We start from the raw sequence: 21,615 nt of genomic DNA, 5'->3' as shown, positions 1-21,615 counted from the left end.
ACTGAAGGGTGATGTTTCCTTTGCTGGTAAGTGCCTGCAGGCTCACTGGGGGTTTGTTCAGGGCTCTCTGTTTCTTTTCTGGGTGTGGCCTTTTAATTTTGTTATTTGTAACAATATTAGATTTGTACTAGAAAATTTCCAGAGACCTTTTGTTTGTTTTTTCATGCCTGTTAAGATGACCAGCTTATGGTTAGTAACGTGTCAACGTCAGTTCTGACCCTAGTTTTGTCCTCTGTTTCAGCAATAAAGAAGAACAACAGAAATCCATTTTTATCAAGTCGGAGCGAGGCGGGTTTAAGCTGAAGGAGAATGTGCAGTTTCACCTCTACATCAGCACATCCCCCTGTGGCGACGCCAGGATCTTCTCACCACACGAGGCAGCACAGGAGGGTATGACAGCAGGCCTGGTCAAGCAAGAGAGATGTCACTTGGGCATGATGTACAAGTGGCACAGTTAATATCCAGGTGTCTTCTTTTAGCGTAGATGTGTGTTAGGCAAAGATCTCTCCAAAAAAAACCCCCAAAAGCTCTGAGCTGTTGTTCCTGTGGGGTAGAAGTTAAGTGTAGACTGATCCACCAAGTGGTCTGGAAGAGGCTGAAAGGTAGCCAAGATCAGCCAGTGAGTCAGCAAGTGTTTGTGCAGAACTGACCTGGCCCTTGTGCTGCTTCCATCCGTTAGCAGGGGTTGCCTGCCTGCCCCTGCCTGCCTGTCCATTAACTCCATTCTAACACTGTGACTCACAGAGCAGAACTGAAGAGCTCCCTGCTCCTCTCTGGGAAGCTTGGTTTAATGGCAGGTGTGGGGTAGAAGACTGTGTTGGAGAGAGGTGCCTGATGCTGTAGCTAATTTGCCAGGAGCAGTAGAAATCGTTGTGCAAGCCAGCAGTTACGCAGGCAAACACCTTGAATTGACTCTTGTGCTGTCGTGCTGCCTGTTAAACAGGGGGGGGAAATGTTTCTCAGGTGATTGAAAGGTGTTTTTGTCATTTAGACCAAGGGGACAGGCATCCCAACCGCAAAGCCAGAGGACAACTGCGGACCAAGATAGAGTCTGGGGAAGGGACCATCCCTGTGCGCTCCACCACCACCATCCAGACCTGGGATGGTGTCCTGCAGGGAGAAAGGCTGCTTACCATGTCCTGCAGTGACAAGATAGCAAGGTGAGCTATCCCATGATTCATTCCTGACTGCTGCTTGTCACTGAACAAGGAAGGGTTGCATGATACCTGCAGAGAAGGTGTAGGTCGTTGATTGCCTTGCTTCATCGCTCAGACGTAGTGGGGAGGTGGCTGGAACTCCAGAGATCAAGTTCTGATTCTTCATTGGTGTCAGACCTTCTGCTGGCTTCAGAGGCCAGGAGAAACCATTACCCATCATTAGAAATGCCTTTTTTTTTTCTTTTTCCTCTCCCTAAAGTAGTAGAACAGCAGCAAAACAGTGCAATAAATGTAAGACCTTAGTTATAGTTGGATAATTGCCTTTGCTGTTACATCCTTGCCTGATCATTGGAAATGTTCAAGGCCAGGCTGGACAGGGCTTTGAGCAGTGTGACCTAGTGGAAGGTGACCCTGCCCATGCAGGAGGTTTGGGGATCTCTAAAGGTCCCTTCCAACCCAAACCAGTCTCTGATTCTATAGTATCAAGATACATACGTGTCACATGGATAGATTGAGATTTCTATTATTTTATACAAGGAAAAAGTGTCCTAGTTAAAATCTTAATTGATGGGCACTTTTAATTTTTTACTTTAAAATTATATTAATTTTAAATAGTTTTACTGTAATTAAATACCTTGTTTCCAATACTGGCACTTTTGTTTTATCCAGTTACTTCTTTATTGCCCTTTTTGCCAAAGATTGGAAGTTTTCTTTCAAAATCATCAATGGACAAATGATTACCCACAAAAAAATTATCAGAAATATGGGAGAGTTGCAACATAGTTTTTGGAAATGAGTCTGTGTGTTTGCAGCCTCTGTGTTCTGCAAAAAGGTGAGAAATGCCAGGTTTTTCAGCTGATGATATTGTAGTGAACTTTTCTATTGAGAGAGCTCTTCTGTCTTACCCAGTCACAGTTGATCTGATTCAAAGTTCATGAAGTGCATGAAGTTGGAACTGTTCTTGTAAACTGCAGGTGCCAAATCAAAAGCACAGGAGGAAGCTTTTTTCCTCTAGTCTTGTCTCAGTCCATCAGCATCTCTACTGAAGGAGGACATTTTCCTTTAGTCTAAATCCACCTAACAAATGGACAGGGCCTTTCACAGTTAGGACAGTGGGTTGTTGAAAAATAATTCTACAAAAATGACATTTCAGTTTCTTTTAGGGTACGTTCAGTGAAATTCACCAAACATTCCCCAGGGTCATGTTAGGGGCTTTCCCCAGCTGCCTGACCCAGGAATGGTGCCACATTGATTGGACTTCTTTTGTCACATCATCTTTGCTGTGAGTGCAAGTAAGAAGAATGAAGACAGTTGCTGAGCTAGAACAGATTTGACCATTTTGTTGATTTTGTGTGATGCAGAACAGACTCCATCTCGCTTGCCTAGCTAGCTGTCACCTCTCCTGGTGGCTAATGGGAATAAGTTTGTTTGTGCCAGTGAGGGAAGCAAATAGAAACCCTTGACACAGAACAAAGACTGTATGACGGGTAAGGAGGCCCAAATTTTCATATTCTTTTATTTTCTTTTATTTACATTTCCCTGACACTTCTGCCCATGTGTTGTCCACTGACCTTTGAAGGAATTCGTTGCTCTGTAGTGTCCAACAGTCAGTCCTCCAGTGTGCCTGAGCCCTGCCAGTTTTCACTAGAGCTTGCCTAAAGGTTCACAGCCCCAGCCTGGAAAAGCTGTGGATAAATTCAGGGTGCAGGATGCACCAGCAGGAAAACTTGGATCTGAGCAGCCTCATCTGTGTGGATTAGATGTATCATCCAAGCTGGTACTTCCAGCCCCTGAGTGCTTGGTTGCAATGTGCTGTTAGCACCCTCCTGAGCCTGGTGGAACAAGCCAGGAAAAAATAGTGAGAAGCATGGGAAGGCCATGGGTGAAGTCCCATTTGGGTCAAAAGTAGCAGGACAGGATTACCAGAGTGTGTTCATGCTGGCAGCACACTGCAGTGTGATGTCAGGCTGGTTTCTGGGACCAGATTCACTGCTCTGGGATGTGAAGATCCATGCAGCTGCTTTAAATGGACCCTGACCTTGTTCCATGGTACTTGATGGTGTCTGGTTTTGTCACTCTCCTTTTGGTGTCTTTTTCTGCCCACATTCATTTTAGGTTTTTGGCTTCAGATAGTTACTTCTCAGGAAACATTCCCCAAGGTGGTGCTCATCTGTAAAACCTCAGGGGAGCACATTGCACAGAGAGTATCCTTGGTGTGAGCACAGTTTGTGTGTGCAGATCTGCAAAGGCCATTGTTGGGGTCTGGTCTGTAAAAGCAGAGAGATGCAGTGGTTTGAAAGACATTTTTCTGGGCACTTGGGCACAAGATTACTCTGTGAAGGAGGTAGGGGACAGGGCTAGTTTGGTACTTTGGTCTCACTGTAGCTAAGTGTGGGCTGCAGAGCAGCATGGGGATACGAGGCACCCCAAGCTGTACTCCCTGGGAAACAAAAGTGTTTCTGAATTGAAGTAGTCCTTGATTTGCACCTGAAATTTTTCAGGTGGCTGAATTTTCGTAGTAAACAAACATACTCAATGGAAAGCAGAATTTTTATATAAGAAAAAGACTTGATTTAAGAAAATGTGACCTGCTGGTACAACAGATGGCAATTTCTCAAAATAACACACCTGATAACAAATGAGAGAGCAGTGTGTAAGGATGCATTATTTCTTCCTCATAGCAAACAGTGAATATATGAATATATAACATAATGAGGAGTTTAGAGAGAAATAAGAAGAGGTTACTTAAGGGACACATGTTGGGCAAACCAGGTATGATTAATTGCTCCTTACACAGTTTGCTCCACCCTGCATCACTTTGCTCAGCAGAGTGGTGGCTCTGCAGGAAAAAGCATCAATAGTCCAGTGCCTGTTGCCTTTCTAAAAGCCAGCTAGCATTCAGCTGGAGTTGGGAGTGTGCTTCCAGTGCTGTGTTCTCTGATGGAGGGTGTTGCAGGAGGCTCCCAGCAGCCATGCCCAGGTGCTGCATCTCCCTGCCCCTCAGCAGTGCCTTGTGGAGCTGTGCTGTAAACCTGGCCAGAGAAACTGCCTCTTCAAAACACAAAGCCAGGGTTTTGTGTTTGGTTTTTTTAAAAAAAAAGTTGAATCCTGTCACTGATCTGACTTCAGGGAGAGCTGTGCAAGAAATGACATCAGGATGGTGAGAGGCAGAGACCTCTTCAGCCAGGCTTGGCTCTGGGGAAACGCTGGGGTGCAGCTTCACACTTGACAGCAGCAGCAGGTCACAGCAGCTTTTCACTGTCATCTTCCTTATGTTTTTTAACTGTTCAGAGCTGCTCAGTGGCCAGGTAGTCAGATAAAGTTATAATTTCCTTTTCCTTGTCCCAGAGAAGCAGCAGTAGCTCGTATGTGTAGCGGTGGGAACCCTGAACTTCCTAATCCAGGTGCCAATGTGGTGTGCAGAGCCATTGTGGTTGTGTGTTGTCAGGCCTGACTGAGGTGAAGTGGCTTTGGTTTGCAGCTTTTGTTTCCCTTCTCAGGTTTAAGTGCTTTTCTAATTTTTGCTAGAAGAGCTTTGGAAATTATATTGCCTCATCCAACACGGTGGGGCTTAAACATCACCTTAACGTGCTCCTGGTAGAGAGTGACCCAAGTGGCTTGGTGACTCCAAATGGTCTTCTGTCTCCCAAAATGCAGCTCAGAAGCAGAAAGCCAGTTCAGGATGAGTAGACACGCCTTTGAACTTTCTGGGGTCAGCCCAGGCTGCTTCTCCTTGTGCTGTGCATCACTTGCAGAACTGCAGAGGGGAAGCTGGAAGTGTGTTGCACGCTGTGGAACAGGCTGCAGGTGTCCCCATCTGCAGCAGGTGCCCCAGCTTCCCTGGCCAGCTCCCTGCTGGAGAGCTGCTCAGCCCAACAGTGGTACTTGGCTGCTGAGTAAATCACCATGAACTGTCCTGAGATCTAGAGCCCCAGCTCAAGTCAGGGCACCTGTCTGCAGTGCTGGCAGTCTGGACCTAAGCCATGTGGCTTTATAGCAACTGGGAGCTTGTACTTCAGATGTCAGCTTTATTTTGGAGCTTTTATAAAGGTTGTAAAAGTCATGTGTGAACTTAAAAACAAACCACTCAGAATATGTAAAGTACTGTCATAAGAGGCATTAGTTTTGTGCTTAGCTAAGGAAGGTGTCTCTGATGCCTCCAGTGAGAAGTTTTACCCTGGAGGGTGTCTCCCTGCCTGCTGAGGTGGCCCTTCCCTTTGCAGATCCCTTGCCTCCACACCATTACTTTAGGCATTTCAGTCTGGCCATGAGGCAACATGCCTGCCTTCTGCTTCTACTCCTGCTGCAGTGCTTGTCTCTGTTGCAAACGTGGTGCCATTTTCCTGCTTTTCCTGCTTCCTGAGAGAAGACACAGCGTGATCCCACTCTGCTGTTTGACCTGCCCAGGTCCTGAGGTCAGGTCATTTGGTGTGGGAGCCCATGGCCAGGGCAGGATATAAACTGCTGAATTAGTGATGGAGAGTTGTGTTCCATTACTGCTTTCTGGAGCCATCACATTCTCCTGAGTGAGTCCTGTGCTGCAGCCAGGGTCTGTCTCCACTCAGCTGCAGTGTGGGAAGGTTCCTTTCTATTGCAAACTGCATCTGAACCTTGGGAGGTTTGGCTTTGTAAGCCAATTTTAAGTTGCTTCAGTAACTTAGCTCTTTTCTGATACTGTTTTAAATCTGAAGAATAAAGTCCTTTGCTTAATTGTTTCACTGGAAAGGCAGCACTGACTTGATGACAGTTTTCTTTAATCAGTTGTGCTTTTTCTGCTCTGCACCTCATGTTTTGTAGTGAAACGCAGAATTTGGCACACTGACTTCAAAGAAGTTGTGGTTTCAGTAAAGCTGGCCTGAGGTGGACAGCAGTTCTTGGCATGCCTTCCAACAAGCTGTGCTTGTGAACTGGAAGGGTGAGGGGCAGTTTGACCATCTCAGGAGGCAGCCCCCGTGGCCTTTCAAAAGCTGGTGTGTGGTGCTGGTGTCACTTCTTCTCAGCTTATAGCTAGGGAGGTTATTTTTAGTGTATGTGCCAGTGGAAGTGAGAAATGACTGTTTGACAGAATAAAGTACAGCATAAAAAAGGAACAAGCAGAAGGTTTTGGTGCAATCTTTCCTTTGACTCTGTTAGAATCTGCAGAACTTTGGGTTTCACATTTACCTCCGTGTTACTACCAGTTTCTGGTACAAGTACACCTCTCTATGGCTAAGTAGATGTGCTTTTGTGACAACCATTGAAACATAAAGCTAGTTTTATCAACCTAACCACCATCCAACCCTGCCTAATCAGTACAAAGAGCCTGAGGCTTTGGTTCTATGAATGGTTTCTGCAAACCTTGTCCTTGCAGCAAACCAACTGCTCTGAACCAGCACGTACCACAGTGGGTGGTAAACATGATGCCAGCAGAGCAGCAGGCATGTGGGCAGTCACAGGGCAGCTTTTGTCATACCAGCTGATAAGAGTTCACCTGGCAGAAGCTTGTTCAGGTGTCCACACTTTTTAAATCAAAACAAGTTCATCCAGGCAAACTTCAGCTTTCATTGTCTGTGCTGGAGAAGGTCTCCCTGTGTGGGAGGCAACAGCAAAACACAAGCTCTGGCAATACTGAAGGCTGAAGCAAGGAAAAGGGTCTGGCAGAGGTTGTTTTTAGGGAGCTAGGGCTTGCCAGAGGAATGCTTTGGCCTTTTTAGAAATGTCCATCTGTCACTAAGGCACTGTTCATGGAAAGTGAAATGTGATGTGCCTCACTGAAGGAAGCTTGGTTTGCACATCTGCAAGCTTCAGATACAATTGTCAGGCCTCAGTTTCCAGTGCTTAGTCTTTATTTCCAGTGGTTTCTTCCACGTTATCTGTGGCAGTCCATAGGCTTCCCTGTGCTTGGTGCAGGCAATACTGCAAACGACCAGAAAATACTAGTATGATTCATTTGGCACTTGAAATACCTCAGTGCTTACAGAATTCATGGCAAGGTCCTTAGAAAAGCATCTTGGCCCTGGGAAGCAGGAACTTTCACTTGATATCTTGCTGTTTGGTTCCTGATGGCACTTTCAGTGTTACACAAAATATTCCCTTGCTCAATGTAAAATGTGCCTGATTTTTTATTAGCACAGTATTTTTAGACATTCATTGGGGCAGGCTTTTTTAAATAACAGGTGAGTAAGCTAATGCACATTGCCTCCATTTTCACCCTCAGTAAAGATATGCAAAGAAATTGTTTCCTTGGATTGCAATTTTTGTTCTTGCAGAATGTTTTTTAAAAAAAAACCACAAGTCTTGTAGCCAATGTGTAGTTCAGTTTTGGCAGCAGTGAAGCTTCTAGCCTGAACTGATGGTGATGTGAAGCCCTGCTGGCCCAGCACAAGCTGCACTGTTTTAATAGTGCCAAGCTGTTTGTGAGGATCCCTCGTGGACAAGGACAGTGAAAATGTTCTGCAGGAGACTTTTAAAGAGGTTTTAAAGAGTACTTTGTATGATTGTTACATACAAATTGAGAGCCAGAACTAGATCAAATCTACAAAAAAACCTCAAGTATTTGCTCCTGTGCATGCTGTATCCCTGCCACTGGGCCTGATCTAGTGTAGGTCCCAGTGGTGCAGACAGGGATCTGTGGTTGGAGTCTGGGAAGCAGCTCAAGTGAGCAAAGAACAAATGCACTCTGCATGTTTTCAGCTTTGGTTTTCTCCCTGCCTGTGGGTATTGCTAGCAACTGCCTATGTCCTTTCTGTCAGCTGGAGGTGGCAGTTTGGCTGGGGTGCCAGGGACAAGCTTTCCCTTAGGGTGATGAGGTGCTGAGGTCTTGCAGACACAATCCTTCTTGCCTCCTGGGAGGGATGGTCTGCCTGCTGCCAGGTGTCTTTTGGATGCATCAGCTGCTGTTTCTGACTGAAGATCCCCCAGTTGGCCTTTCTCTGAATGAAGGCTCCTGTCTATCCCTAGCATATTAGAATGCTGGAAAAGGCATCACCAGACATGTTAGTGGGGAGGCAGAGTTATGGAGCCCACTCCTGAAGTGGGTGCTGACACTGTAGACCTGATCCTCTTACTCAGGGTTTTGTTGGGCATCCCATAAACTGCTTTCTGAAGTTCTGGCAGGTGTCACAGCTATGCTACAGTAGCCATGTGCTAGTCCAGAGGAAAGGCTGAAAGTCTGGTCCGTTGTGATTGACTGCTGTTATGTCTGGCAGATGTTACTTGTTCCATTAAAAAGAAAGTGTTTTTTTTGTTTTGTTTGTTTTGTTTTTCCCTCCCTCTTAGGTGGAACGTATTGGGTATTCAAGGAGCCTTACTTAGCCTCTTTGTGGAGCCAATTTACTTCTCTAGCATCATCTTGGGGAGTTTATATCATGGGGATCATCTATCCAGAGCCGTATACCAGAGGATAGCAGAGATAGAAGATCTACCACCTCTTTATACACTCAACAGACCTTTACTTAGTGGCAAGTATCTAATGGAGAAGGCGGTGCCGGTAACGAAGCGTGTTCCAGTAGCAATGTGATTTTGCAGTTCTCAAAGCCTTGCAAATTATGTACTGTGAGTAAACTGCTTTCTGGTTACAGCAGAGAAGTTGTGGTCTAAACCTAATAGAGATACTTGGTCAGAAATACCATAGCAAGGGCCCTTTGTGAGTTAAAAGGTGGCAAGAGCTGAACCGTTGGAAGTGGTTACACGTAATTACTGTGTGTCCTGGCAACCTGTGAGGCAAGTTCAAGGCCCTGGCTTAGTGAAACCTCTTCCCACCTGTGAAGTAGCCTGTCTCACTGTCCCTTCTCTTGCCATTGCAGATATCTGTTGAATGACCACGTCACTAAGCAGTATGCCAAGGTAGACACACGTGGTTCATAATTTCTAGACCAATAACCAACTGCAAACAGGTGGAGAGAACATCTCGGCTGGCATGGCTTGTGTTTTCCTTTTGTCATCAGTCTGTTGGGTGCAGCATTAGCTTCAGTTTTTGTGGCACCCAACTTGTTTGCATGACCCAATGATCATAATATTTGGATTCCCACTGAGCAGGTTAATGCACAAATGCTGCATTCAGGTCCCAGTGGCGCATCCTTTGGGAATATTTTTAAGAGAGGATCAAGTACCTCTGGCAGGCAGCACCGTGGCTGTGGTTGCACTTTGCAGCTGCTGCTGAACATGGAGGTGCTGCTCTTTGGCTTCGTGCTGACCCGAGGCACTGGCAGGCTCAGAGGAATGGCAGCTTTTGAATGAACAGTGACCTCCCAGTGAGCCACGACTTGCAAAGACAAGTCCTGAAGGGCCTTCAATTCAAAAACTGGTAGTTGCAGTAATGCTGTGAAGGCTTTGAAACTGGAATCTCATCCTCCCTCTCACTTTGTTTGGCAGAGCTTGGCTTTTGGCATGTGTCTGTTTCCAAGGAGGGGGAAAAGCAGCTCAGTATTTTAAATAATGTTGAAAGTTTGACATGAATTTTAAAAATAGATTTAGGGAGGGAGTGGGGAAAAGAGCATATTGAACAAGCAGCATTTCTTTAGATAAGAAAGGTAATTAATAAGGATTCCCTGAACTAGGGCATATTAAAATGTTAAGTAACACATTTGTCTTTATATTAGCAAGTAAGTAACAGTTACAACACTCTCAGGAGCAATACTGAACTGTTGTATAGGCACAGCTGCTGAGGTATGGGCTGTTTCTGCCTGACTGTGGGGACCTCTTACCAATTCTTCAAGACAGCAGGTTTGGGATGGAGTGGGAGGAGTTTTTTGTTCTCCTTTTCACAACACGTATCCTACCTTGTCTTCCCAGCAATCATGTTTCTGTCGTGTTGATACCATTGTTTGCCATGAAATGGCACCAGCTGTTAAAAACAGTTCAACCAGGACTCACTGAGCAGTAGAGAGGACTCAGCTGTTGAGTTTCCATGAAAATAAATGTCTCAAAAAGCTTGGCTGGGAGGTGGGGTGGAGAATTGTGTTGATGGGTTTTCTTCTACTGGTTTAGCCTTTTTAAGCCTAGTCTTCTGACCTGTGCTGTTGGGTCTGCTGGGGCACCTGCCTGCTCTTTGGCTCCCACATTTTACAGCTTGTTCTGGCCTGGAATAAGCACTGCAGAGACACCTGTCCCCAGGTCCTTGTTCCTCCTGGTGCCACACACAGCTGTGTGGTGGTGACTCCTCTCTACCAGAGGGTGGAGCAAAAAGAGAAATACCTGCCTTTTCCCCACTGTCTCACCTGTGTAGCTGAGAAAGCACTGTAAAAAGTGGTTTGTTTTTTTCCTCTCATAAAACAACTTTTATATCTGCAGGGACAGTTGCATTAAGTCAAAGTGGGACTTGTTTTTTGTTATCTACTGCCAAAATCTGTCTTTTCATCATCTTTCTTTTCTCATAGGAGGTTTTCTACTTACACCTCCTTTTCCCAGCCAGTGAAGTGTGAACATGCAGATCAAGGGAGCTGATTTTCAGCTGTGGGATGGGGGAGGCCATTATGTTGGTAGAAAACTCCCTTCTGTGCTGACTCTTGGAAGCCTTTTGGTTGCAAGGACCTGGCCTTTCAGAATCCCTTTAGCTGAGGGCACGTGGGCTCTCACTGAGAGAGCCAGCTCACTTGAAGAGAGTACAGGTCTGAATCGTGTGAATTTCTAGAGTAATCTGAAAAGGGATTCATTTCTCCATCAGACAGCATGAGGGTGATTGCATAAATTAGCCAGTAACAAAGTGCCAGTCTGCAGGGTACTCATTTTTTGGAATTGCTGTGGGACATGGGCACAAAGGAGGTCACCTGGGGTGGAATTAGGGTGGGAGAGCTCAGTAGAGCAGGGTCTGTTCAGAGAACCAGCCCTTGAAAATCCTTGAGAGCAGAAGTCATAAATAAAAGAGAGCCCATTACATATAAAAGACAAGCTTTTCCTCACTGGAGGCAACTAGACTGAACTAGAAATCATCAGGGCTCTGTCCTTATGGTTCCTGTTGCTGGTAGGTGTGCTCAGGTGCCTCAGGCCCAAGAAGCTGGGCTGGTGGCATCTTCTGGGGCTGTGACCATGAAGCAGATGGCAGGCTGGGCCCCAACATGCTCTGCTGTCCATGACAGCTGCTCAACCAAACCTCCAGCCCTGCAGTAATACCTGCTTTGGTGGGCAGTGCCTTTTTTCTGAGCTGTGATTACAATATTAATACAGGCAAAGTTTTTGCTGTTTTGAAGTCTAGTCAGTTGATTGTTTCTTACACTTTGGTTTCTCTAAAGCTTCCCATCTTTTACCAGAGTGTTGTCAGAAATGACTTTGTTGGCAGTTTTGACTGGTTCTTCGTGGTGCTGCTGACAGGGATTTCATGTTTGGTTCTTGGATGAGAGCTCCTGGAGTAGTGTCACATCTGGGGACTGCCTTGGCACCAGTGTAAGAACTGTCTTAGGTAAGAGCAGGAGTGATCCACGCAGCCCAGTGCTCCTTCCCTCAGGTAGTCAGGAGTGAAAAGCAGAGGGAAATGCTAAGTGTCTTCCAGGTAGTCAGGAGTGAAAAGCAGAGGGAAATACTAAGAGATACCTCCCAAGATTCACATCCCAAGTCAGGGTTTAGGAATCCTGAATGGAACTTTAATTCATGAACTTCTGGTTTTGTTTTTTTGAACCAGTTTCACCATTGTACTGTCCACAGCTTCCTTTAGTGAGGAGGGCTGTAGGACAGGTAAAGATGTGTGCAATGGGATTTCCTTTCTGCTGACTCTTCCAGTCAAGGATCAGCCCTTCCATTCTATGGTCATGTTCCTGAGACAGGGGGAGCAGAGCAGCACCTGATACTCAGGATAAATCAACATTATATGGAGATTTATGTGGGGGCACCAGTTCAGTTCCATGATCCTTCATTAATAATCCCTTTCTCTTTGCTTCTTTTGATTGCAGTTGATCATTGACCTGCCCTATTGGTAGAACTGAACATTGGAAACTAAAACCTCCTTCCTGAATGCTGATATCCAGCTCCAAGTCCAGCACTCCTTATGCAAAATTGCCCTGTTTTTTCCTCAAATGTATTATCTAGTATTTATGCGTGAAGAATTTAATCTGCCTTTTTATTGCCCAGTCACCCAATGTTGTGAGCTTTTTTCTGCTGCTCTTTGCAATTGCTCCTCTTATTTACCTTCTTAAATAATTCAGTATCAGCAACAATCTTATTTCACCTCCTTTTTTCCCCACACACAGTTTCCACCTCTGCACCTTGAGGGTCTCCAGCTGTGTTGGCTCTTCCCAAGGAGATCGTTCTCATCCTGGTGTCCATTTAGTCTGTTTTTAAGGAAGACATTGAACAGGTCTTCTCCTCTCTGGGCTCTCTAGGAATTAGCTTCACACTGGCCACCTCCAGCCTTCAGTTACCAAGAGAGTTCTTTGTTGAGTCATTCCCTTTATTGTTGTATTTACATCTGTGTCCAGTGGTTCCTGCAGCGTCCCCACTGCAGATGTCCTGTTATTGACTGGTAGTTCCCTGGAACACCTCTCAACTCCTTAAAAATTGGAGTTGCACTGGCCACCTTCCATCCTGGAGAACTTGCCTGGTTTGTGAGGAGAGGTTCTGTACCATGACTGCAGTTCCTGCTGCCTCATCTGTGGTTTTCTTGGCTATCAGCTGCATATTGTGGCTCCTCTGGCACCTTTTCTGTGGAGAAGGGCTCTGCCCTGGGAACCCCCCCACCCTCTTTGCAAAACAAATTCATGTTTTGTACAGAAGAAGCCTTCAGCCCCCCTGGCAGGAATGGTTATTATGAGTGTTCATGCCTCAGCACTCCTCTCACTGCAGCCTTCATCTGCATTTTTTTATTTCTTTTCAACAGAAATCAATCCTTCAGCAGAGCCTTAAGAGATTTTTTTTGGCTGTTCCCTTGGTACCTTGTCCTCCTGTTCACACTGGTGTTTTTTAGCTCCTTTTGATGCAGCTTTTTTGAGCTCTGTCCTCAAAGATCTGTCAAGCTTTATTATTTCTATAAGCACTGGCACAAAGAGCTGTGACCTTTGATTTTGCTTCTTCTACCCCACTAAAATGATATCCAATAATAAGTTCTGAATAGTGTTCTCTCAATAGCTGAGTTATAGCCATTTTTAAAGGAGAATAAAATACTTTATATCCTGGCTTTCTCTCCCATTCCTGGTCTCAGCTTATTGTGTTATGTTCATGTCTAGGTTTTGAGAGGGAAGTCATGATCTGCCTCAAGTGTTATCAGATGCTTTGCTTTTGAAGTGACCTTTATCATTCCCTGTCTGGGCTACCCACAATCCACCTTCAGGAACCCTTTGCCCATCTCTCCAGGGTTTGTGCAGATAATGAAGCACTGACATTATTTAAATCTATTTGAAATTCTGAGCCTGTTGTTTGTTTTCTTTTTTGATGTATTTAGTTCATCCAAATAGCCCAAGGAGTGCAACTGTGTAATTGCCCTGGGAAGGCAGCACATGCTGGGATGTTCAGCTTCCTCCTCTTGAGTTGGTTTCTCTCTGTGGGTGCCTGGGATGTTCCAGGTGTCTGAGGAGCTGACAGGGCAGGAGCAAGATCAAGGAGCAAGTCCTGGTTTGCAGTACTTGGGGAGATAGATCTGATCACTGTGCTTGGTCACTAGCATATGGAACCAAGCAAAGATACTTTATATATATATATATAAAATTAAATATAAGTATAAATATAATCTAAGTATATATATCATTAAATAAAAGAAGAAATGTGACTGACCTGCTTGTGGTCAATCTGTTGGCAGTTTCTTAGCCCTCTTGCCTCAGTAGTTTGGGTAAAACCAATTTTTGGTGAAGAGGTTTGCCAGCGTGGGTCTGTTTCCTGTAGGCTGCACCAAAGCAGCCTGAATGTGTAGGCTTTTGGAAGCTCAGAGGTGAGATTTGGTTTGTGTGCACCCAGAATCTACACCTTACTAGGTTGTACAGGTGCAAGCTTTGTGTGGCTTGACCCATGGAGCTGAGGTGTTTGCACCTCAGTGGCACAGGAGGGGTTGTGCTGTGCAGGGTCACCTCCAGCTCTCAGCAGACATGCTGCACGTGCTCATTGCCAGCTGCCCAGGAGGGCTGCAGGAGCTGTGAGGAGGACTTTTCCACTCCTGTCTGGTCATAAAGCCCTGTTCTTGCTGGGTCTTCCTCGAGAGTTGCTTGTGTGATGTTCTTGGTGGCACCTGCTCAGCAGGGACCACTGTCTGCCCTGCCAGGTTGGTCACTGTGTGCATCCCACATCCCTGCTCACCCACTGATGGACCAGTTGGGTGAAGATCTGTGGCAACCTGCTGCACTTCAGCTTCTGGATGCATCTCTCCTAAAAGAAATCAGAAAACATCTCTTTAGGAAACTTCTGTTGTGATTCACAGTATTTATTTTTTTTTCCAGCTTATATTTTAAGGAAGTGGGGAACAGTTGAGTTATTTTTTTAATATTTACTTATTCACTTCATTACTGGTTGGGGTCAGACATAGTGACCAGGTTGACATAAACCAAGCATAAAAATGCAACAGCTTCAAGAAGTTCAGCATGATTGATATTTCAAAATGTGTGTTTGCTAATGAAATGAGGAGTGGATTCAGTGAGCAAACTGAATTCCACTGAGGTGTTCAGACCTCATCAGTTTCCCACACTCTCAGTGCTGGGCCCACATGAGGGGCCAAGTGAGCCAGTCCAGTGCTTGGGTGGCTGAGGTTGGCTTCACATGGTTAGACTGGGTTTCCAACATCAGCAAGAAATGCATCCTGCTGCAATGCTTGTGTTCAGTTTATACATACTTGCTAGCTCCTATGAAGTGTAGGACCCAGCATCACCTTGGAGTAGGTGAGAAATAGTTTCTCAGAGAGAGTTGTTTTAACCTGAAAATGGGATCTTTACTTATTAGAAAGAAAAAAGTGGCCTGTTCCTTTGCTGTCTCCTAGTGAGACAACTGAGACACCTTGGAGTTTTGCCACCCCTGTAATGTCTGCAGGATCAAAACTCATGTGCTCCTCAGCTTTTACTCACATGCTCCTCAGCTTTTAGGTTTTTTACAGCCATGTACAGTGAGGCAGCAGCTGAAGACTCAAATACCTGCCAGTCTGGTTTTCTGTGGAGGGTGCTGAGGCTGGGGCTCACTTGCTCAAACCTGGATGCTCTCAGTGTCAGTGCCCTGCCTGTGCTAGCCATGCTGTGCCCCTCATGGTCCATAAGAGGGAGAGACTGGGTAGTTTTAATGAGAAGTGCTTGACAGCTACTGAAATGTAGGCACCTTCATGCCTTGGTTTAGGAGGCATCCTGCCATCTCCTGCTGCTCTGACCCAGCTCCATTGTTATGAGGGAAAAGGCACCTTGGCAGCACTTTTAAATAAGTACGACCTGTCTGGGTAAGGCTGCACCCCAAGTTGTCAGCTGAAATGGTAGCTGGGTTGAGACATGACCAGGGTTCATAGCCTCCCACCTGTTTTGGAATGAGGTAAGCAGCACACACCTGCATTTTTGAGCAGAGCAGGAGGGAATTGATTGGACAGTTACAGCTGCCAAAGCCTCGCAATATCTGCTCTTTCCTACACTCCACTAATCCTGCTACTGAGGGGGCTCTGAAAGCAGCAGGAACAGAGCAGCCTTTTTTTTTCTGCTTCATAATAATCTGCAGGTTGATAATTGCTTCCTTCGTTTGCCTTATAAGCAAGGCCAGATCCTCCTGAGGTGGATGTGGCAAGGTGCTCATGTTACTGCCCCCTTGGACCCTTGCCCAGACCTCCCCACAGTGCCCAGCACTGAGGAGACTGATTTCTCACAGCTCCAGGGATGCATGTTCACCCTGCTAGGAGGGACAGGAAGCACTTTAGCCAGGATGAGAATGAGATGCTGTCCTGGTTTGAGCCAGGATGAAGCCCATTTTCCTTTTACTGATTCTGTTTTTCCTTCAGCAGGCTTTAACTAGTAGCAGAGTGTTCCAACTCAGACTGATAATGGTGGGATGTGTTTCCAACTGCTGGGTCTTCAAGGTCACATCTTTGCTCTGCCAGCTCAGACACTGTGGGGAGATCTGTGACCCCCCCATAGGAGGCTGAGTTAGACAGACAGCAAAACTGGCCAGAGATATTCCATTCCATATCTCTACGTAAGCTCAGAGGAAGGGCAGAGAGCACAGAAGAAACTTCCTTCCTGCTTCTTCTTCCCTTCTCCTCCACCCATGGCCGGCACCCGGGGAGGACTCCGTCCATCCCTCCCCATGGACCCCCAGGCCCCAGCTCTCCTGACCTTCATCACTCTCTGCTTTCTCCAGCAGCTCCAGGACTTTTTGGGACTGTTCCCAGCTCAGGAGATGCTGTGGGAGTTGCTGGGGGTGGGGAGAGACGAGAGGCTTTTGAACATATCTGAACACATTTGTATATAATTGTATATATTTTCTTTTATCATTAGTGTTTAATTAAAGCTGTGTAGTTTAATTTTCAGTCCAGCCAAGTCTCTCTCTTTCTCTCTCCTTCCCTACCTGGGTGGGAGGGGATTGAGAGCATTGTTGTCCAACCTGAGTCAAAGGGTGACAATAAGTTCTTGGTGCCCAACGTGGGGCCATAGCTGTTGTTTTGTTAGTTGCATCCATTGGGATTTGGTGGTGTCCATCTTGCCACTTGAGTCCCAGGAACTGGGAATTGCTGTCTAATAAGTTGTTGATCAGCCTCCTACGGGGGGGTCAGAGATCTCCCTGTAGTGTCTGAGCTGGCAGAGCAAAGATGTGACCTTGAAGACCCAGCAGTTGGAAACACATCCCACCATTATCAGTCTGAGTTGGAACACTCTGCTACTAGTTAAAGCCTGCTGAAGGAAAAACAGAATCAGTAAAAGGAAAATGGGCTTCATCCTGGCTCAAACCAGGACAGATGTACATGGTGGTATCTCTGCGAGCTGGTGGGAAGTCTGCAGGAGAATGTCCTTGGAATGAAAGGTCTGCCTGCCAGGCTGCTTGGTGCTGGGGCTCCTCTGAACCAGGGGCTCCCCGGGGAAAGAAACAAACCGAGAGTCAGCACTGGATCTTGTCACGAAGGATCCCTTTCCTTCCAGGCATTAGCAACGCAGAAGCCCGCCAGCCGGGGAAAGCACCCAACTTCAGCGTGAACTGGACAGTCGGAGACACGGGCCTGGAAGTGATAAACGCCACGACGGGCAAAGATGAAATGGGCCGGGCGTCTCGGCTGTGCAAACACGCCTTCTACAGCCGCTGGGTGCGCGTCCATGCCAAGGTGTGTCTGCAGGGCCCCCCTGCCCTCTCACCCCAGTGTCTGTGCTTGCTGTGTCCACAAGCCACTTGCTGAGCCTTCTTGAAGCTGGGCCTGACATCGGCTGCTGCTCCGTGTAGGCACGGAAGGGATCAGTGTGTTTGTTTAGCCTGTTGGTAGATTTGATGGTGAAAGGTCCAAAATGCACGCAGGGATCTCATAATCCTTGGTTTATGGCTAAGGGTGCTGTTTCCTTTGAGCTTGCCTTCTTGTTTTAACTTATTTGCAAGGGTCATCTCTCTGCAGTTGAACCTGCTGAGGTTTCCCTCTCACTGAAGCAGCTGTCCATGGCTTTTGTTGTCTAGATTTCTTCCACAAAGGAAGCTGATAATCCAAAGGCAGGCTGGCTGGGGTGAGCCCAGTCCCAGGGGTGAGCCCAGCCCCAAGGGTGAGCCCAGTCCCAGGGGTGAGCCCAGTCCCAGGGGTGAGCCCAGCCCCAGGGGTGAGCCCAGTCCCAGGGGTGAGCCCAGTCCCAGGGGTGAGCCCAGTCCCAGGGGTGAGCCCAGAGCCTCAGCCCTGGTGCTGCAGAGGGGCTCACTTTGCAGGGGGCAAACGCTGCAGTCGGGTGCAGCGACGCCGGGTACAGGGCCACGGTGGCTGGAAGGAGCTTGAGCTCACCTGCCTCTGCCTGGGAATTTGGTTTTGTAGTTCATTACCTTGTTTGAATAACAGTTGTTTTAATAACTTGGTCGCTCTCAAACTGTTTGGCTTACTGGTTTCTTCTCTCTTCCCTGTCACCCACCCAGCTTTCCTCCAGCTTGCGCTCCAAGATCCTCAAGCCCAACCTGTACCACGAAACCAAGCAAGGAGCCACTGAGTATCAAACTGCCAAAGAGTGCTTGTTTAAAGCGTTCCTGAAGGCAGGACTTGGAGCTTGGGTGGAGAAACCCATAGAACAGGATCAGTTTTCTCTCACGGTCTAATTCCCAGACTGCACATCACTTTGGAAAGGGGGTCGTTCTGGAATTCCGTGGTGTCCAGCGTTGCTTTCTGGCATCTCCACAACCATCAAAACATCCTTGTACTCTTTGGAGTTGTTTCTTTTCCTTTGTTGTTGTTTTATTTTTCAAACTTCACAGTAACTGTTTCTGGTCGGCGTAAGTATTGAAACTCAATGATGATCTGACACAGAATTGTATATTTTGTTACGGGAAAGTAATTTCTGGTGCATTTCTGGAAATACTTTTGCTGTAGGAAACTTGCAGTAAGGCTCTCCTTACAGTATCCAATGACTCATTTTTTCTGGGTTCAAATGATTTCTTTTTTTTAACTCAATGTCATCAAGTGCATGAAGAAATGAAAAGTTTCTCTAGGTTTTACACCACACTTTTAGGAAGTAGCTTAATTATTTTTTTTAAAGAAAATAGGTGACAAAGCTGATTCTTCTCCTCTGTTTACTTGATTTTGAACTGCAGGTATTTCTAGCACATAGACCACAGAGCCAGAACGGAGTCTGGACAGCTAGTTTTTCCCCACTTCCTTGCTCTTTAAAACCAGCTGCTGAAAATTTAATGTCTTTGATGTATGTATTTATTAGCCTGTGACCCAGTTTTTAACATGCAGCTTTTGATTCTGTTTTTAAAAATACATTTACCTCCCGTTTACATGCATCGTGAAGTCTTCATTTTTATTTTTTTTTACCATTGTAAACTGGAAACAGCTGAATAATTATTTGTAAGTTAAGCAACTTAGTCTATAACATGCAGAAACCTGTTTAGAAGTAGATGATTTGTATATCCCAGGAGCTCATCAGAACACAATTGTAGCTGTAGCAGTAATAGGACAACTTCAAAACAAAATAGTGTTAAGGTCACTAAGCCTGACTTGCTAAGAACAGTCACTTGCTGGGTATTAATTGCTCCGCTCTTGAAGAAATGAAAAGCTCTTGTATGGACAAAAAGTTGTTTAAAACTTCTTTGCTGTGAGTTGTCCCCCAAGTTCTTGTCTCTGTGATTTCATTGCCCTTTGGCTCTACATGTGTGGTGGCCTCAGGGCGCTCTCTAGGTAAGTTGCTCTCCAGCGTGGGGTTCATTGGCTTTGATGATGGCTTAGAAAGATGTATCTCCTAAAGGTGTAGACAGTTCTGCTTTTTGTAAAAATGTAAGATAGAAGGGAAATATTGTGAGGTCAGTTTGATTAACTAGTGTATAGAAGGCACTTTTAGAGTTTTAGTAGGTGACGTTCAGGAGCGGGTGTGACAATGTCCACTCTCACTTCTCTGCTCACGTGTGGTGCCCTTTGTGGATCCACCCGTGCCTTCCAAAGAGCAGCTCAGAGGTCCTCCTTGTTCCCTTTGCAAACGATGAAGGTGGTGTTTCATGACCTGGGATTTGGCCTGACAGAACCCAGTCAGTGCTCTGCTGCTGGTTCCTGGCCCTCCGCTCCACCTGCCCTTGCTGGTGCCACACGAACATCAGATCCACGGGCTGGTCCCTGCTTGGAAGCCAAGGGTTGTTTCTAGGCTGGGATCCAGCTGTGCTGCCTCATCTGCTGAGGCAGGGTAGTGGAAGGTGGAAGTCCCTTCAGCCGGTGTCACAGCCAGAGCCGGGGTGTCATGAAGCTGTAACTGGAGTTACTTTATCTCTGCCCCAGCATTTCTGGGTGGTTAGAGGTACTTGGGGTGTTGCAGACTTTGATGCAAAACCACTTCTGGCCAATCATGACTGCCAAGGAGAAGTGCTGCTTTTTTATTGCTCAAATGGGAAGGAACCCAGTTTCAACTTCAAAAAAGTGGTCAAGCCTGAGAATCACTTGTGCATGACTTGAAACCTCTGGGGTGGTGTCTTGGCAGTCCTGCACTGAGCTGCAAGCCAGGCATTTTTGGCAGTATTGTGGCTAACAGGGAGCACTGCTGTGGGAAGGAGAGCAATTCTGTGGCCTCGTGATCCCCTCGAAGCAGGCTGTGGTGCTTCCAGAGGTTCCTGCCTTTTCCAGACACCAGAGGAAGTGTTGCAGGCTGCAGCAGGCAAGCTGTGTTTCTTTAGCATCATTGGTGACTTAATCCATCCTGTCTGCTGCGTGTTAAAACCAAGAGTGCTCCTGTGGCCTCTTGCCAGCCAGCAAGGCTTTTGTGGTCATCACCTGGCTGAGGCTTAGACTTGAGACTGACCTGTTCTAAAAGGAATTCAATTGTATGTGGTCAGATTTTGGAAGCAGTCGAGCACCTGCCTTTGAGATCAACCTTGCCTGGTTCATGTTGCAGGAATTCTCTTGTGGCTGTGGTTGAAGACATGCACCTTTCTGCAGCATCAAGAGAAAGCTGGTCCCACCAGCATGTTTGTTTTCTCAGGATCATTATGGCTAGTGGATGAAACACATTTTTAAGAGGCTCGGTCTTCTGATAAGTGAGACCTGGGCAAAATTTTCAGCAATTTATTTTTACCCATCTTTCTGGAGTGCTCATTCAAAAGTTGCTGTCTCTCTGGGTATTTTGGACGACTAGGAAGGTAGTAGCTCAAACTATTTTTTTTTATGAAGTCACTGATATGAGCAATATATTTAAGTATTATTACAGACATAGTTTTTTAAGCTATTAAAATGAACGACTAGAATTCAACTGTTAAGGAAATATGTACCATGCCAAAACCTTTTGACAAAGGAGTGGTGTCAGGGTATTTATGAGGAATGAGTTTTCTTGTTTATAATTCTGGGGTTTTGAGAAGTAAGAGGTTTTCTGGAGTTGTATGCAATCCACATCCATCTTCTGGGAGTCAATAAAAGGCTGCTTGGCTTCCTTCACTTGCTTGGTCCTGTTTGTGCAGTTAAGAGTGCAGCAGATGCCCAGGGCTGGAGCTGTTCCTGGGGAGCTGTGAGTCTCCCCATGGGGTGGTGCTTTCTTTTTTTCCTTAATTTAGATGGAATGTGAGTTTTTGTCTCAGGCTCTTCAAAGGAAGAGTTAACAGCCTTCATGCTGATGAAGACTTGAAGTCTAATTTAAGGTGTTTTTCTGCAGGTGACAGTCTTCACTGAAGTTTGTAGGTTAGTAAAATAGAGACTTTTTAATATAGATGTTTGAAGGGTGTTCTGCAGGGTCGTTTTCAGACAATGTGGGCCTGAAGGTTAACCCTTGAAGTACCAGTGAGGGCTGTACTCAGGGCCTGGGAATAGCTCCAGATGGCTTCTGACTGCTGGTATGCAACTTGCAGGAGTTGGTTGGCTCCTGTTCTCCCCCCTGGCACGAGTGTCCTCCTGGCTCTTGCCCCCGCTTACCCTGGGGCTGCTGGTGATGGTCAGTGCAGCTCTGTGCACGTGGGT

At 46.3% G+C, this 21,615-nt stretch overlaps 1 protein-coding gene across 3 annotated transcripts in view; it reads left to right on the top strand.

Moving 5' to 3' along the window:
* ADARB1 (adenosine deaminase, RNA-specific, B1) overlaps nt 1-18,965 on the top strand; it is a 45,222-nt gene extending 26,257 nt beyond the window's left edge. For 2 of the 3 annotated variants that reach the window (XM_010001034.1, XM_010001042.1), the window contains exons 6-10: nt 242-390; nt 992-1,160; nt 8,415-8,596; nt 17,147-17,325; nt 18,108-18,965. In XM_010001034.1, the coding sequence (XP_009999336.1) occupies nt 242-390; nt 992-1,160; nt 8,415-8,596; nt 17,147-17,325; nt 18,108-18,284 (856 nt within the window). In that variant the 3' untranslated portion in view covers nt 18,285-18,965. Of the gene's footprint in view, nt 1-241; nt 391-991; nt 1,161-8,414; nt 8,597-17,146; nt 17,367-18,107 lie in introns of all 3 variants that reach the window. The other variant, XM_010001026.1, reaches the window with a different exon arrangement.
* The last annotated feature ends 2,650 nt before the right edge of the window (nt 18,966-21,615 follow it).

The sequence above is a fragment of the Chaetura pelagica genome, unplaced genomic scaffold (genome assembly GCF_000747805.2).
Source record: "Chaetura pelagica isolate M959 unplaced genomic scaffold, ChaPel_1.0 scaffold611, whole genome shotgun sequence".
NCBI classification, from domain to species: domain Eukaryota; kingdom Metazoa; phylum Chordata; class Aves; order Apodiformes; family Apodidae; genus Chaetura; species Chaetura pelagica.
Note: the sequence above shows the minus strand (reverse complement) of the source record. Positions and strands in the feature narration are given on the sequence as shown.